Source organism: Neovison vison, chromosome 2 (genome assembly GCF_020171115.1).
Source record: "Neovison vison isolate M4711 chromosome 2, ASM_NN_V1, whole genome shotgun sequence".
Classification (NCBI taxonomy): domain Eukaryota; kingdom Metazoa; phylum Chordata; class Mammalia; order Carnivora; family Mustelidae; genus Neogale; species Neogale vison.
The window spans coordinates 41,570,885-41,589,196 of record NC_058092.1 but is presented as its reverse complement, the minus strand read 5'-3'; the positions used below and the strand labels follow the sequence as shown (position 1 = coordinate 41,589,196).

The 18,312-nt window shown below is 36.5% G+C and overlaps 1 protein-coding gene across 2 annotated transcripts in view; it reads right to left on the bottom strand.

The window, feature by feature from the left end:
* The window catches only part of OSBPL9 (oxysterol binding protein like 9), a 173,004-nt gene that overhangs the window by 73,158 nt on the left and 81,534 nt on the right, over positions 1-18,312 (bottom strand). For both annotated transcript variants that reach the window (XM_044238216.1, XM_044238217.1), the window contains exon 4: positions 425-501. In XM_044238216.1, coding sequence (XP_044094151.1) covers positions 425-501 — 77 coding nt within the window. The remainder of the gene's footprint in view (positions 1-424; positions 502-18,312) is intronic.

Sequence of the window (18,312 nt, the reverse complement as noted above, 5' to 3'; positions counted from 1 at the left end):
TCCCAGAGATTCCTGCCTAACACATGGTAACTGCCAAATCCTGTAACAAGAAAAGGTGGTCAACCTCTTAGCATTTATCTATGCAAAATTTGGTTTTATCAATAACCAACTAAATTTAAAATAAATTTAAAATGATACTAAATTTAAAATTGATACTAAATTTAAAAATGATCTGGCACATTTTAACATAGCATTTCATATTCAATATTGCCTTGAACCGTCTTATTTTAAGATAAAAATCAGTATTTTACCCTATAGAAAGCACAAGAAAATGCTTTATAACTTTACTATATAACACTATGAAGGTAAGAATAAGCGATTCAGAAATAAGTTTTATTACATCATTATCACAGTTATTTTAAAAAACAGAAAACAAACCAAAAAAAACTAATGCACTATCCAGAAGCCATGTCAAGACTCTTACTTGAAGCTGAAGAGTATGTCGAAGAATTGTTTCTTCTAAGGCATGGATCCACTTCTCTCGCTCATCAGCATCACGAGCTGGAATAAAAGATTATAAAAATTGAAATGTTAATTTCTACAATATAGCTTCATGTTTGAAAATTAATATTTTAAACCTCAATACTAACAGGAAAAGTTTTTAGTTGCACCATTTTCTGAACAGGTTCAATTTCCTATCCTTTCTAAACATGCATTCTACTTGCAGCAGTTTACAACAATGGGAATAATTATGATCAATAATAGCAAGCTACTTTCTCACTGAGAACAACTAGAAAAACTGGAATAATTATTAAAAATAACTCACTGGAGACAACAGAAAACAACAAGTAGTAAAGAATTAACAGGACAAAATTTAGAAGACAAACATCCAGAAGATAAGCCTCATATTTAAGGACACTTTTCTTCTGGAGGAATTGTAAATTCCAGGAGAGCACACTCATTAAAAAAATTCGACGAAGTATTCTTCATGCACACATGGATAATGTCTGATGCAAGATGGCAGAAGCAGGAAAGAACAGAGCATCAAAAATAATAAGCACACAAAACCATAAGAAACCTAGGAATCAACCTAACCAAAGAGGTGAAAGACCAGTACTCTGAAAACTATAAAACACAGATGAAAGTAATTGAAAAGGAGACAAATAAACGGAAAAACATTCCATGCTAATGGATTGGAAGAACAAATATTGTTAAAATAAACAAAGCAATTTACATATTTATACATTTAATGCAATCCCTATCAGCATAAACCATAAACAATGAATTTTGGAGTACTGAAAAGAAATAAAATTAAATTTAAAAAGAAGAAAAATACCACAATCATTTTTCACAGAGTTAGAACAAACAATCCTAAAATTTGTATGTAACATAAAAGACTCCAAATAGCCAAACACATCTTGAAAAAAGCAAAGCAAAGTTGACATCACAATTCCAGACTACAAAGCTGTCGTGATCAAAACAGTATGGTACTGGCACAAAAACAGACACATACATCAATGGGAAGAGCCAGAAAACCTGGACATGAACCCACAACTATACAGTCAATTAATCTTTGACAAAGTGGTAAAGAATATTCAGTGGGAAAAGGACAGTCTCTTCAATAAATGGTTTTGGGAAAACTGGACAGGAGCATGCAGAAGACTGAAACTGGATCACTTTCTTACAGCATATACAAAAAGAAAATCAAAATGGATTAAAGACCTAAATGTGAGACAGGAAACCATCAAAATCCTCAGGAGAACACTGGCAATAATCTCTTTCTGACTAAATATACCTCCTGAAGAGAAACAGAAGGAAAAATAAACTTCATCAAAATAAAAGCTTCTGTACAGTGAAGGAAACAATGAACATAACTAAAAGGCAGTCTATGAAATGGGAGAAGATACTTGCAAATGATGTATCTGATAAAGAGTTACTATCCAAAGTATATTAATATATAAAGAATTTATATAACTAAACACTGAAAAAACAAATAATCTAATTAAAAAGTGAGAAGACATGAACAGACATCTTTCCAAAGATGACATACAGATGGCCAACAAACACATGAAAAGATGCAACATCACTCTTGACCAGGGAAATACCAATCACAATGAGGTATCTCCTAACACCTGTCAGAATAGCTAAAATTAACAACACAAGAAACAACAGATGTTGGCAAGGATGTGGAGAAAGGAGAAGCCTCCTACACTATTGGTGGAAATCTAAACTGGTACAGCTATTCGGGAAAACATTATGGAGGTTTCTCAAAAAGTTAAAAACAGAACTACCCTAGGACCCAGCAACTGTACTACTAGGTATTTTACTAGATATTTACCCAAAGGTCAAAAAAATACTGATTCAAAGGGATACATGAACCTCAATGTTTATAGCATCATTATCAACAACAGTCAAACTATGGGAAAAGCCCAAGTGTCCATCAACTAATGTACAGATAAAGAATATATACACACACACATACACACCAATGGAGTTATCACTCAGCCATAAAAAAGAATGAAATCTTGCCATTTGCAAGGACATGGATGGAGTAGGAGTGTATTGCGCTAAGCGAAGTCAGTCAGTTAAATACAAATACCGTATGATTTCACTCATATGTGGAATTTAAGAAACAAACAAAGCATAGGGGAGAAAAGAGAGAGGCAAACCAAGAAACAGACTCTTACTAGAGAGAACAAACTGATGGTTGCCAGAGGGGAGGTGGGTGGGGGACAGGGGAAATAGGTGATAGGGATTAAGGAGTGTACTTGTGATGAGCACTGGGTATTATATAGAAGTTCTGAATCACTAAATTGTACACCTGAAACCAATATTATACTGTAATATTAACTACCTGGTATTTAAATAAAAACTTAAATTTTTTTTTAAAAAATGGTTTAGTATGTGGGGAAAACTAAATGAATACTAACTACATAAAATACACTCTTGTGATGTTGTAAATAAATACATACACAATTAAATACAAAACAATTGCAAGTAGACTGGGAAAGAGAAAATGGAATTAAAGAATTCTAACGTTCTGCAATGTTCAGGAAGAAGATAAAACTACCAATTGACATTAAATTTTGGCAACTGAAGGATTTGTTACAATTTTTAGAGTAATCGCTAAAAGGTTGTATTTAACTTACAACATAATAAATTTAAAAATTCAATAATGAAAAATAATCCAAAACTTGACAAGAAAGAAAGATAAAAGAAACAGAATATGGAAGACAAAAAGAAAATGTATAGTAAAATGATAAATTTTTAACCTTAAAATACCAACAATTAAATTAAGTGTAAATGAAGTATGTAAATGTTCCAATTAAAAAAAGAAAGGAGGGACACCTGGGTGGCTCAGTCAGTAAGCACCCAAATCTTAACTTTGGCTCAGGTCATGATCTCAGGGTGGAGAGACTGAGCCGCACACTGGGTTCCCCAGCCCTGGGCATGGAGCCTGCTTGGGATTTCTCTCTCTCTCCTTCTGCTTCTGCCCCCCTCCCCCTCAAATAAGTAAATATTAAATTTTAAAAAGGGGGGGGCGCCTGGGTGGCTCAGTGGGTTAAGCCGCTGCCTTCAGCTCGGGTCATGATCTCAGGGTCCTGGGATCGAGTCCCGCGTCGGGCTCTCTGCTCAGCAGGGAGCCTGCTTCCTCCTCTCTCTTCTGCCTGCCTCTCTGCCTACTTGTGATCTCTTTCTGTCAAATAAATAAATAAAATCTTTAAAAAAAAAAATAAATAAATAAATAAAATAAAATAAAAAAGAAAAAATGTTTAGGGACACCTGGGCAGTTCAGTTGGTTAAGCATCAGACTCTTGGTTTCAGCTCAGGTCATGATCTCACTGTCCCAGGATCTAGATCTAACCCCACAACTAGCTCGACACTCAGCATAAGAGTCTGCTTGTCCCCCCTCTGCTCCCACCCCCACTATTTAGCATGGGTGTATACTTATACTCTCTTTCTCTCTAATAAAATATTTTTTTAAAAAAGGCGGGGGTGGGTTTTAACAAGATTTTATGATGCTGTGCAACGTAGTGAAAAGAAAGGCCATATGTACCCCAATGTTCATAGCAGCAATGGCCACAGCTGCCAAACTGTGGAAAGAGCCAAGATGCCCTTTAACAGATGAATGGTTAAAGACAATATGGTACATATATATACAATGGAATATTACACAGCCATCACAAAGGATGACTACCCAACTTTTGTATCAATATGGACAGGACTGGAGGAGATAATGCTGAGTGAAATAAGTCAAGTAGAGAAAGTCAATTATCATGTGGTTTCCCTTACTTGTGAAGCATAAGGAATAACATGGAGGACATTGGAAAGAAGAAAGTTAAAGTGAATTGGGGTAAATCAGAGGGAGAGATGAAGTATGAGAGACTGTGGACTCTGAGAAACAAACTGAGGGTCTGGGAAGGGAAGAGGGGTGGGGGGATGGGTGAATCTGGTGGTAGGTATTAAAGAGGGCACGTACTGCATGGAGCATTGGGTGTGGTGCATAAACAAGGAATCTTGGAACAGAAAAAATTAAAATTAAGATGTTAAAAAAAAGATTTTATGATGCTTACAAGAGACACTAAACATAAGGATGCAGAAATACTAAAAGTAGGAGTAGAGAAAAAGACAAACCATAAAAAAAGATCATAGAAAACACTAACTCCAAAAAGTTGCTATTATTAAAACTGCATAAAATAGACTTTACCAGGAGATGAGAGGTTCACTTTGCAAATACAAGAGGTTCAATTCATCAAGAAGATAAAATAAATGTAAATTTCTATGTAACTAAAAACATGGATTTAAAAAAAGTTCTATATGGCAAAAGCATAGAGAATACAAGGATAAATAGACAAAATACCATAATCATAGTGGCAGATTTTAATACATCTCATTGATTAATCAATTAGATGAAGTACACAAAAATTAGTAAGAATTTAGAAATTATGAATAATCTGATATAAAGTTGATCCAATAGACGTACATAGAACACTACACACCACAAACATAAAACAGACACCGTTTTCAAGCACACACAGAACATTTCCAAAAACTGACCATATAATGAACCCTAAAACAAATCTCAACAAATTCCAAAGGACTGAAATCATACAAAACATATTCATAGTGAAAATATAAGCTAGAAATCAGTTACAAAGTATAAATTAGAAAATATTCAAATGTTTAGGGGAAAAAATACTACTAGATAATCTATTGTTCAAAGAAAAATATCTTATTAGAAATTAGAAAATGTTGAAAGACGCCTGGGTGGCTCAGTGAGTTAAGCATCTGGCTTCACCCAAGTCATGATCCCCGGGTCCTGGAAATGAGGCCTGCATGGGGCTCCCTGCTCAGTGAGGAGCCTACTTCTTTCTCTCTCTCCTTCTGCACTGTCTCCACACCCCACCCCTGTTAGTGCATCTCTCTCTCTTTCAAAAAAATAAGTAGAATCTTAAAAAGAAAAAAAAAGAAAGAAAGAAAGAAGAAAAAAGAAAGAAATTTGAAAATATTTAGAACTGCCTGAATGAAAATGGGACATACTGAAACTCGCTGGATGCAGTTATAGTACATAAAGGGAAATTTATAGCCTTAAATCTATGTATAGAGAAGTGAAAAGGCTGAAAACAACAGGAGATTAAATTCAAAATGAGTGGAAATGATAAAGAACATAAAATAATCAAATTGAGGACAGACATAAAATAGAGTTAACCTGAAATAACTAATGAAACTGACAAATTACCTACATACTGTAGGTAGGTAGGTAGGAAGGTTGAGGAAGTGCTTGAAAAGAATGGGAGCATGTCAAAAGGAAACAGGAGTCAACCTGAAGGAGCTCCAATGGCCAACTCCTGAAGAATTTGAGCCATAGAATGGTAACACAGGGCTATAACCCACTGAATAAAATAAATCCAAGAATCTAATAATGATATAAGTAATTAATAAGTAAGTAAATAAATGGAGAAAAAGGCACAGCTCTTTCTTCAGAAGAATTACAATTCATTAGTACAGAAGGAATGAGAGAGATTTAAAAATCATCGTTAGACAAAAACCACAGCAGTAATTATCACACGCAAGATCCACTGAAGGCATATTGATAGCTAAAATCAGTGGGCAAAAGTTTGAGAAGAAACTAGATATTAGCAAAGTCTGAAAGTGTTTTCCCCAAGATACTTATCAATTACAAAGAGAAAGACAGTAATTTTAGGATGGAGAAATCTGGCAGACACCACCTCAGTCCAGTGATTAAGGTTAACATCACCAGTAATACATTTATTGACATCATGTACCTCCCAATACAACCCATGGAGGAGGAAACAGCATCACTTCTGTGGTATTCTTCCAAAAATATATAATCTCAATATAATCATGAGAAAACATCAAATATGCCCAGATTGAGAGACATGCTACAAAATAATACTTATCAAAAATGTCAAGGTCATCACTGTGCCTGGGTGACTCAGTTGGTTAAGTGACTGTCTTTGGCTCAGGTCATGATCCCAGGGTCCTTGGATCAAGCCCCACATCCAGCTCCCTGCTCAGCAGAGAGCCTACTTCTCCCTCTCCCACCTCCTCTGCCTGTGTGCTCTCTCTATGCCAAATAAATAAATAAAATCTTTTAAAAAACAAAAATTAAAAAGAAAAGTCAAGGTCATGAAAGACAAGAGAAGAGTAAGAAACTGCCATAACTAAATGTAATGTGGGAATCCTGAAACAGAAAAGGAACATTATAGGGAAAAATCTAATGAGCTCTCTGGTTTAGTTAGAAATATTATACCAAATTGAGTGAAAGATCCAGCTCAGGACATCAGAGCCTGAGCAAGATGTGGAGGGCCTAGAGTACTCCCCGCCCTTATTGACAAGGGATATGTTCCAAGACGCCCAGGATGCCTGAAACTATGTATAGTACCAAACCCTATATAGACAGTGTTTTTACCCATACATATATATGATAACATTTATTTATAAATTAGTAAGGGACTAACAACAATAACTACTAATAAAATAGAACAATTATAAGAATATACTATAATAAAAGCTGTATGACTGTGGTCTGTTCCTCACATACCCCTGTGCCCTAAAAATATCTTCATGTACTATACTCACCCTTTTCGTGATGATGGGAGATGATAAAATGTCTACATGATGAGATGAAGTGAATTAATACAGGCATTGTGAAGTAGCATTAAGCTACTACTGACCTGGCATTATGTCAGAAGGATCATCTGCTTCCAAAACTCAGTCACCTGTGGGTAACTGAAGCCACAGAAAGCAAAACTGTGCATGAGGTGGGACTACTATACATCATACCAACGGACAATGTGGCATGAGGCATCAAAGACCAAACCAGGATGGAGAAGGAATCCACAGAAGTCCAGCATGAGGAGTCAGAGTGAATCCAAGAAAGGTGAACAGGGAGCCAACGTTGCAGGGAACACAATCAACCTGGCACAGGTTTCTAAGGCTGAGTGGAATAAGGATGACATTCACATAAGGAAATAGGTAATGATGGGGTACTAATTACATACAGAAGGATTGGCCAAATAAGTAGACATAACAAAGATAAAAGGTTTCTCACTTAAAGGGGCTGGAAAACAGTGTTACAAATGTGTAAGTGAGAAAACCAGAATGATTTCTAGGAATAAGGTATTGATATTAACTCATAGTTTCAATATATAAGTAAACAAATACACATGGACATGAATGCCTATGTATGTGCACATATGTATATAACATATATGTTTCCTAGCTATGAGAGGGCCTGGGTGCCATGACACCTAACAGCATCAAATACACCTAACACTACATGTTGACTTCTAAATACCACTCTCCATTAAAAGGTACCAGAGCTTCTTAGAAAAATGGTTGACTATGGAACTAAATGAGTAAAGGAGAAAATAAGCCTGGAACAACTTTTTTTGGTGCCAGCAAGTAAGGCAGTAAGGGAATACTTTTTTGTGCCATAAAGTAAGGAAATATCAGAGAATTATAGGGAAATGTCAAAAGAACAAAGAAATCAGCTTAAAGGGAATTCTACTGGCCAAATTGAGGGCAATCTGGGCATCAAAATAAATAATGATAGTAAAGAATTATAGTCTTGTTGGGTAAAATAGGAAACCACATTTACTACTGATATACATAAACTAAAAGTTTATGACAAGGAATGGGATATAAGCACAGTTTCTAAATACTTCCCCACAAAATATTAATTAAGAAGGGAAAAAGATGAAATTTAACAACCTGGCAATACCACCTTAATGAGATGGTCAAAGTAAGTAACATCAGAGTGGGACAAACCCTGCAATAAGAACATAGAATCATTTCCGTGATCTTTGGGCCAAAGAGATATAATCTCAATCAAATCATGAAAAAAAAATAAAAAAAAAAAAAACAAAAAAAAACCAAACTTGGGGACATGATACAAAATAATTAACCTATAACCTTTACAACTGTCAAGGTCAGGGGTACCTGGCTGGTTCAGCAAGTAGAACATGTGACTCCTAGTCTCAGAACTGTGGGTTCAAGCCCCATGTTGGATGTAGAGACTACTTAAAAATAAAATCTTAAAAAAAAAAAAAGGTGTTAAGGTTATAAAAGTCAAGGAAAGACTATGGAACCATTTCAGACTGAAAGAGACTAAAGAGATGTGAAAACTAAACGTAAAATGTGATGCTGAACCAGATCCTATTGCTATAAAGGACATTACTGGGACAACTGGAGAAATTTGAACACACTCTAAGGATTAGAAGACATTAATGCATCAGTGTTAATTTCCTGATTTTAGTGGTTATATAGTGTGTATACCAGAAAATTTCCTTATCTGCAGGAAATATAAAGCATTCAGGGGTGATGGGACATTAATTTAGCAATTTACTCTCAATCTGGGGGGGTTGTACAATACTTGCTACTTTTAAGTATAAAATTGTTCCAAATTTTTAAAAATTATATTAAAAACTATGATAAATCAAAGAAGACATGAGTAAATGGAAACACCACTTCAAGAATTGGAAAAATTCAATACAGCAACATACTCAAATTAACCTATAGATTAAAAGCAATGCAAATTAAAATTTCAAAAGGTATTTTTAGAATTTGTCAAGCTGATTCTAAAATACAAATGCAAAATGGTATAAAAATAAAGAACAACAAAGGATTTCTGGAAAAGACAGAACTATTCTTAGATGGTTTACTCTACCAAATATAAAGTCATATTATAAGGCTATAGTAATTAAGAAAAAGTGGTTTTAGAGCGGGGGGGGGGAGTGGAGGAGGGGGGGAGGAGGAGGGGGAGGGGGAGGAGGGGGAGGAGGAGGAGGAGGAGGAGGAAAAATAATAATGGGGGGCGCCTGGGTAGCTCAGTGGGTTAAGCCGCTGCCTTCGGCTCAGGTCGTGATCTCGGGGGTCCTGGGATCGAGCCCCGCATCGGGCTCTCCGCTTAGCGGGGAGCCTGCTTCCTCCTCTCTCTCTGCCTGCTTGTTACCTCTCTCTGTCAAATAAATAAATAAAATCTTATAAAAAAAAAAAAAGAAAGAAATAATAATGGATAAGCCCTTAAAATGTTCAAGCTTGAGACTGACGGTCTAATCTGTGTATCAGCAACATCAATCTGGCAGTACTATGGAGAATGAAAAATGGGGCAAAACTGGAGGGGGCCACACCAGTTAGGAGATGGTTGTAAGAGTAAGGCCTGAACTGAGTAATGGCTGGGACATGACAAGAGGTGCCATTCTCACTGCATCAGGCCACCAAATAGCAACCATCTTTAAATCTGCCACCCCTCGAAAATGAAAGCAGATACAAGGCTCATCAGATTCTTCCTTGATACAGTCCCTTTCTATATCCTTACTTTCATTTCCTCCTGCCTACATGCTCATTCAAGAACTCATTTAGTCTCATGTCTGTAAACAAAGTATCATCACAAATGTAGTACATGTGCTATACTCTGCTACCTCCAAAGCAGCCTGCACACCTCACTAGCTTATACTGAAATGCTCTTTATAAAAAACCTCAACATTCTACCATATTCTAGAGAATTCACAAAACCTCCCTGTTAGTAAAATCCCTCCACATCTTCCATTTCATGCTTGTTTTATATGAACCAAAATATCTTCTCATAGACCTCTAAATACTCTAAAAATCTTCCTGTTCATGGAATACTTTGTCTCTCCTTTAATCTTAACATTCACTCTACCCTCCTCCCATGAATTTAAATCCCACAAACCTCAGAAGTCCTAGTTCTCCTCCATGAAACGTTAGAAAACTAGTCCAGCAGCAGTACTCTTTTTCACCTTAGAACTCCTAGAGGACTTACAAATGCTAATGCATCACCCAATTATTCTTCAATCAAGTATCTACAGGCAAACTATAAAATTTAATCTTAACCCCCCACACACTGCTATTTACATTTTTCATGTGTTTAAGTTTCATCTCTATGATAAGATTTTAGGTCTTCTGATTATATTAACCATAGTGCTTAACACAGTATTAGATCTATCCTTCCATCCTCCTGTCCATCTATATCCACCCAACATTCATTGAGAAACGATTGTGTACCAAGTACTGTTAGAAAACTGGAGATATAAGTCAAGTAAGACCCAGTCCCTATCTATACAAAACATACATTCAAATGACAGGGAGAAATATATGTCAAATGACAACTGCTACTACACAGAATGACTGAGTAAATCTGCGTAAGCAGAGTCCAAGAACCTACCCCAAGGGGTGTATGTTTATGGACATGAACTCAGGGAAGGCTTCTGGAGCAAGGAGATTAGGTCAAGTTTTTAAAAGTAAGAATTAGAGGCAAGGTGTGGGTGTGTGGAGAAAGAAGGACAGAGAGTTTGGTGAAGAAGAGGGAGGAGGGATATGTGAGGGGGGCGGGCATTGACAAGGGAGGCATTCAAAGGTAAAAAGGACAGAATAAGCAAAGGTAACCGCGTGGCAAATTACTGTATGATAATATAGAGCTAAATGTCAGAATATATAGCCCAAGGGTACTTGGGTGGTTCAGTTGGTTAAGTGACTGCCTTCAGCCCAGGTCATGATCTCAGTGGGATCAAACTCCATGTGGGACTACCTCCTCAGCAGGAAGTCGGCTTCTGCTTCTCCCTCTGCCCCTCCGCCCTCTCCTGCTCTCACTCTCTCTCTTTCAAATGTATCAGTAAAATCTTTTTAAAGAGAAAATATAGCCCACGCTTTGCTACTTTTTTTCTAGTGTTGACGTTAGCAAGTCACTTACACACCTGAATACTCATTTTACCATCTTCAAATTGGAGGCTTACTGGCATAAAGATAAGCATATAGACCAATGGAAAGGAAGAGAGAGCTCAATTTGCATGTGTGGCCAAATGATTTTTTTTTCTTAAGATTTTTATCTATTTATTTGATAGACAGAGAGAGATCACAAGTAGGCAGAAGGCAGGCAGAGAGAGAGGGGGAAGCAGGCTCCCCGCTGAGCAGAGAGCCCGATGTGGGGCTCGATCCCAGGACCCTGAGATCATGACCTGAGCTGAAGGCAGAGGCTTAAACCACTGAGCCACCCAGGTGCCCCGCCAAATGATTTTTGACAAGAGTGCCGAGACTACACAATGGGGAAAAGTCAGTCTCTTCAACAAATGGTGCTAGGATAACTGGATATCCACATTCTAAAGAATGAATTTGGACTCCTACCTTACACCATATGCAAAAAATTAACAAACTAGATTAAATCTAAGACCTAAAACTATTAAACTAGAAGAAAACAGAAAGAGAAAGCTTCAGAACACTGGATTTGGCAAGGAATTCTTGGATATGACACCAAAAGCATAGACAACAAAATGAAAAAAATAGACAAATGGAATTACAACAAACTTAAAAAAATTTCTGTGCAAAGGAAACAACTGAAAGAAAAAAATGAGAATGAGAGAAAATAACTGCAAATCATATATCTCATAAGGGGTTAACATTCATAATATGTAAGAACTTCTATAACTCAACAACATAAAACTACTCAATTTAAAAATGGACCAGGGACTTGACTTGACATTTCTCCAAGAAGACACTCAAGTACTGTCCAATAAGTACATGAAAGGATACTCAGCATCACTAATCATTACAGAAATTAAGGCCAAAACCACAATGAGATATCACCTCACACCTACCAGGATGACCACTACAAAAAGAACAAAATATTAAGTAATGATGATGGTGCAAAGAAGCTGGAATCCTTGTGCCCTGTTGGTGGGAATATAAAATAGCAGAGCCATTATGGAAAACAGTATGAAGGTTCCTCAGAAAATTAGAACCAGAATTACTACATGCTCTAGTAATTCCATTACTGAGTATTTATCCAAAAGAACTCAAAATAGAATCTCAAAGAGATATTTGCAAATCCACAACACATTATTCACAAGAGCCAAAAGGTGAATGCAACCTGTCACTGACAGATGACTACATACAGAAAATGCAGAATGCACATGCAATGGAATATTATGCAGCTTTTAAAAAGGAGGAAGTCTTATCACAAACTACCACATGGACGATCCTTGAGAGCGTCATGCTAAGCAAATGAAGCTAATCACAAAGGAACATACTATAGGATTTTATTCATATGAATATCTAAAATAGCCTAAATAATAGAAACTAATTAAAAATGTGGTTATCAAGGGTTAGGGAGAAGAGGGAGGAGGTATTAGTATTTAGCAGGTATGGTGTCTCAAGACGAAAGAAGTAGGGTTTTTTTTACTAATTTTTTACAACAATGTGAAAATACTGAACACTACTAAACTATACATTTAAAATGATTAAGATAAATTTAACATTATGTGTTTTTTATGATAATTAAAAATGAAATTGGAAGCTTGGACTCAATCATCCATTCTACCTGAAAATTCAATACTCTATTATTTTGACTAACCTGGCTCACCTTCTCCCATTCTCCCATGAGTCAGTAAACAAATCTCTAGATTTGTTTATTAGATCCACTGGATCTAATATGAAAAATATCCTGTGTATATGAAGAACCAATAAGATGTCTGGTTATTATTTAATAATAATAAATTATTTATATGAAAAATAAAAATATAGTTATGATATGCACAATTCACAAACCACCTTCAAAAGCAGTTCTCTGAAAGTGATATTAAAGCTATACGATTTGAGTGAACCCTTGCTAAAAGGGCCCTAAATTTAATAAATTAGTTAAAATAACTTATAAATAGTGCATTATTTTTCCCAAATGTGTAGATAGGTTACTCTTCCTCCTTTTAAAGTTCATTTATTTTTTTAATCTCTATACCCAACATGGGACTTGAACCCATGACCCTGAGATCAAGAGTCAAATGCTCCTATGACTGAGCGAGCCAGGTGCCCCAACTCTTCCCCTTTTTATAATATTATTTATACATTCAGTTTATCTCTAAAATTTCTTCTCTAACATCTATGCCTCCTCTTCATTACATTTTTCAAACTCTTTCCATTCTCTGAGCTAGAAGGTTACAAATTTTGTTTGACCCACGATAAGATATACATTTGGGGGCACCTGGGTGGATCAGCTGGTTAAGCACCTGACTTGATTTTGGCTCAGGTCATGATGTCAGGGTCGTGAGATTGAGTCCAGCGTCATGCTGCATGCCCAGCAGGGAATCTGCTTAAGATTCTCTTTCTCCCTCTCCCTCAGCCCCTCCCCGCATTCACTCTATCTAAAAAAATAATGGACTTTGTGACCATGACCCAGTTCCACAATACATATACACATATATGTGTACATAAAGATATACATATAAAACTGAAACATTAGTTTCACAAGAAAATGTCTGCTCTAACTACCATGCCATACACACTGACATCTCCTTTGTGTAGTATCTCACTTTTTAAAAAATGCTCATCTCCACAGTTTGGAAAACACTGCCCTAAGCCACCCAATGTCCCACAAAGCTACTGCTGTCCAGCATCTCTTAGGCAGCATAGTACAAAAGCCAGGAAGGTTGGTTCTGATACCTACTTTTGCCCTTATTCAGCCAGACCTAGTTACTTAAAATCTCTAAGGTTTATAATCTAAGTATGATGATATTACCTATGGGAATGATAATAGTAGCTAGACATTATAAGGCTGTTGTGATGTTTAAATAAGATTATTGAGTTACGCAGCGGAAGTGTGCTGGGCCCATAAATAAGATTATTAATCTGGGGGCACATGGTTGGCTCAGTAGGTTAAAGCCTCTGCCTTCAGCTCAGGTTGTGGTCCCGGGGTCCTAGGATCAAGCCCCGCATCGGGCTCTCTGATTGGCAGGGAGCCTGCTTCCTCCTCTCTCTCTGCCTGCCTCTCTGCCTACTCATGATCTTTGTTTTTCAGATAAATAAATAAAATCTTTAAAAAAAAAAGATTATCAGTCTGTACACTACTTATGATAGTGGCTTACATATACTAAAATATGTATATATTATTATTACAAATAGCCTCAAGAGAAAATTCTATTAATAATCTACTAAATGGGGCACCTGGGTGGCTCAGTGGGTTAAGCCTCTGCCTTCAGCTCAGGTCATGATCTCAGAGTCCTGGGACTGAGCCCCTCATCAGGCTCTCCGCTCGGTGGGGAGCCTGCTTCCCTCTCTCTCTCTGCCTGCTGCTCTACTTGTGATCTCTCTCTCTCTGTCAAATAAATAAATAAAATCTTAAAAAAATACTCTAATAAATGATTAGCTAGAGTAAAAGAATAGGGAAGAGATCATTCTAATTCCTAATTCCTAATAATGCCTACCTTATATACAGAAACAATATAACGTACACAGAAGGAAAAACAATACTCATTTGGTAAATAAAATACTTACATTTTCAGGATTCTGTAATCTTTGCTCTTTATTATGTATCTATTCACATTTCCTACATTATAGACATTTGAAGCAGATATTTTTAAAATACATTTTAAGACAAGTTTCCAAAATTCGTATACTTTGCCATTCCTGAGGCACTGCTTAGGAATCCGTCCTCTTATGCTCACATTTTCTACTCCATTAAGGTATATGACAACTGCAAATACATTACTGCCTATCTGCAAAAGGAAGGGGTTATTTGCCTGTTTTGTAACTGGAGTAGAAAGAAGAATTAGACTCTAAAATCAGGAAGGTCTTGTTTTCTCTGCAAGTTATTGTGAAATAAAAACATTATATAAAAAACATGTTTACATGATTAAGTGCTGAGACACTCCTCAAGTATCTACTGAGCCCCAATATGAATCAGGTACTGTGTTACAGATGTAAGCAAGGAGAAGACACCATGATCTGAATTAATTTATCCTGAAAGTACAATCACTAGGCTGGGTAGCACATTGTTGAATGAGATGTTATCTTTACCCATTCTGACAACCTCTAATATCTGCTTACTAGAAACAGATTCATTCTTCCGAAATGTCACCTTCTCTACATATGTTGTTCATGATAGGAGGACCTGCTTTCTCTTTCCTTAAGTGTCTTCAAATATTCCAGTATTCAGGTAGTATATAAATACATGCCATATACCAGCTATTGTCTCAGGCATTAGGGGCACACTTTGAACCATAGTTAGTAACTGTAATCCAGCAATAACAGGGTCCAAATCTACCTCTTTCCTACTCACTTCCCAACATATTCCTCCAGGAGCCACTATAATCAGTTTTATGGTAATTAATGCTCACATGAGTCACACTTCCCAGATTTTCCTCAAGTTCCCCCCTCAGCTGAAATGCTTGAGTCTTATCTCTGTGTAAATAATCAAAGCTAACTCCATTGAGTACTTAATTTGTATTAATACAGTCTAACTCATGTCTAAACAAATACATGTATGGGGCGCCTGGGTGGCTCAGTGGGTTAAGTCTCTGCCTTCAGCTCAGGTCGTGATCTCAGGGTCCTGGTATCGAGCCCCTAGATCTCACTGGGCCTCTGCTCAGCAGGGAGAGTGCTTTCCCTCCCACCCCCGACTGCCTCTCTGCCTACTTGTGATCTCTGTCAAATAAATAAAATCTTTAAAAAAAATAACATGTATTAACTAATTAAATCCTCACAACTATGTGAGATAAGTATTATTATTATCCTTATTTTCCAGAATATAGAAACAGAAAAGTTTAGTATTTTGCAATGACATAATACCCAGAAAGCAGCAAATACAAATGAAATCTCTAGGCTTCAAGCAATCCTACCTCTGTTAAATAAGTCTCATTCCATGTCCCTTTTGCTAGACAAAGTCCTTAAGAGATAACAATATAAACCTTTCCACACTTTGGAGACAGTATATAGAGCAGAAAGAACAAAAGCGAAAAATTCTAGTCCAAAAACTTGGGTCTGAGTCCAACTTTTACTACTTTTGTGTCCACCTGAGGACAGTATTTAACACCTCTGAGTTGTACGCACAAATTTCAAGAGGTTAGTATCACCAACTACCTCAAAGACTTACTGTGAAAACAAGATGAAATAAGATACCTAACAACACCAGGGTCCAGTGAGGTCAAGGCATTCTTAGGGCAAAGCTACTTTCATGACAGTACTAACAGGCTATGTGTGTTTGTCACTGTGTTGACATTTGTGCTGATGGTGCAAGAGCAATGGTGATAAAACTGCCAGCACCTTAGCACAAATGGAGGCCATGGCTCCAAGCTGAACTGGCAGTTTTTCTATTTTTCACCACCATGTACTTTTAAGAAAAAAATTCCTGTTTACTTAAGAATGCTCCTGAAAAAGGAAACATTATTAAATCTCACCCTTACGTATATGCTTTATAACAGTCCATATGACAAACAGAGACTATGCACAAGCACTTCTGCTTACCAAAGTGTAATAATTATCTCAAGGAAAACTACCTGTGTTAATTGTCTGAGTTATAAACTAAGTGGCACTTTTCTCATAGAACAGCATTTGTAGAAAGAACAACTGACATATTTACTGTATTATTCAGATTGGGGTACTTGGCAGACACTTTCCTGAAAGGATGGAAATAAGCCTGTCATTTCAGGGAAAAGTGAGAGAAGGGGTTGCCAATTATAAAATCCAGGCTTTCAAGCAAATATTAGAGGTGGTTTTTTTTAAACTTTTTTTTTTTAATTTCTTTTCAGTGTAACAGAATTCATTGTTTATGCACCACACCCAGTGCTCCATGCAATATGTGCCCTCCATAATATCCACCACCAGGCTCCCCAACTTCCCACCCCCGCCTCTTCAAAACCCTCAGATTGTTTTTCAGAGTCCATAGTCTCTCATGGTTCACCTCCCCCTCCAAAATATTAGAGTTTTTTTTTTATCCTTTTTTTTTTTAAGATTTTTATTTATTTTTTTATTTGAGAGAGAGAGAGACAGTGAGAGAAAGAGCATGAGCGAGGTGAAGGTCAGAGGGAGAAGCAGACTCCCCATGGAGCTGGGAGCCCGATGCGGGACTCGATCCCGGGACTCCGGGATCATGACCTGAGCCGAAGGCAGTCGTCCAACCAACCGAGCCACCCAGGCGTCCCTAGAGTTTTTATAAAAACCTGTATTTGCCAGCCACCATGACCTTGACAGATTTTTCAGTACTTAACAGCCTTTTCTAGTGAGTTTAAGGCAGTATCAACAAATGTGATTCTTTATGTCACATAATGATATGTGTCAATATTTGTAAGATCCATGTATGACAAATGCACGATGTTATAAATCGTACCTTGGGTAAAAGATCCATTCAACGTGTCAGACAGATGAATGGATTTTAATGTTAACAGAGTATTTTCATATGTAAATTTCATTGTTATAGTTTAATAAACTATCACCTATTGAGTTTTGGTGAACCATAAAAAGAGTATTCACATTACCCAAAAGGCTATTAAAATACTCCTCCTTTTCTAACTATGTATCAGTATGAGACTGTATTTTCTTCATAGATTTCAAGCAAAACACATCAGAAAAGACAATACAGAAACAGGTATGAGAATCCAGTTATCTTCTATTAAGATGGACATTAAAAAGATTTACAAAAATGTAAAACAATATATCATTCTTCTCTTTTGTTTGGGAAAATGGTTATTTTCTCATAAAATGTTATTAGTATAATGGATTTGTTACTGATTATTTTTAAGTAAATACATAATTTTTTAAGTCCCTCAGTTTTAATTTCTAACCTGGTACATATCAATATATATAACCCAAATAAACAAAAAGTTTTTGGAGTCCTCAATAAGTTTGTATAGTGGGCCTTGACACCAAAAGACCAAACACTGGTGTATAATATATATAACATCTTAACTGATTACATATTGATTGCTTATTCCACTAAAATGTAAGCTCCTCGAAAGCAGAAGCTTGTCTTATTTGTTGTATCTCTAGCACTTAGCAAAGTGCCTTGCACATTTTATAGGTACTATTATACACTTATTCATGGATAAATGATTAATGACTGGACTG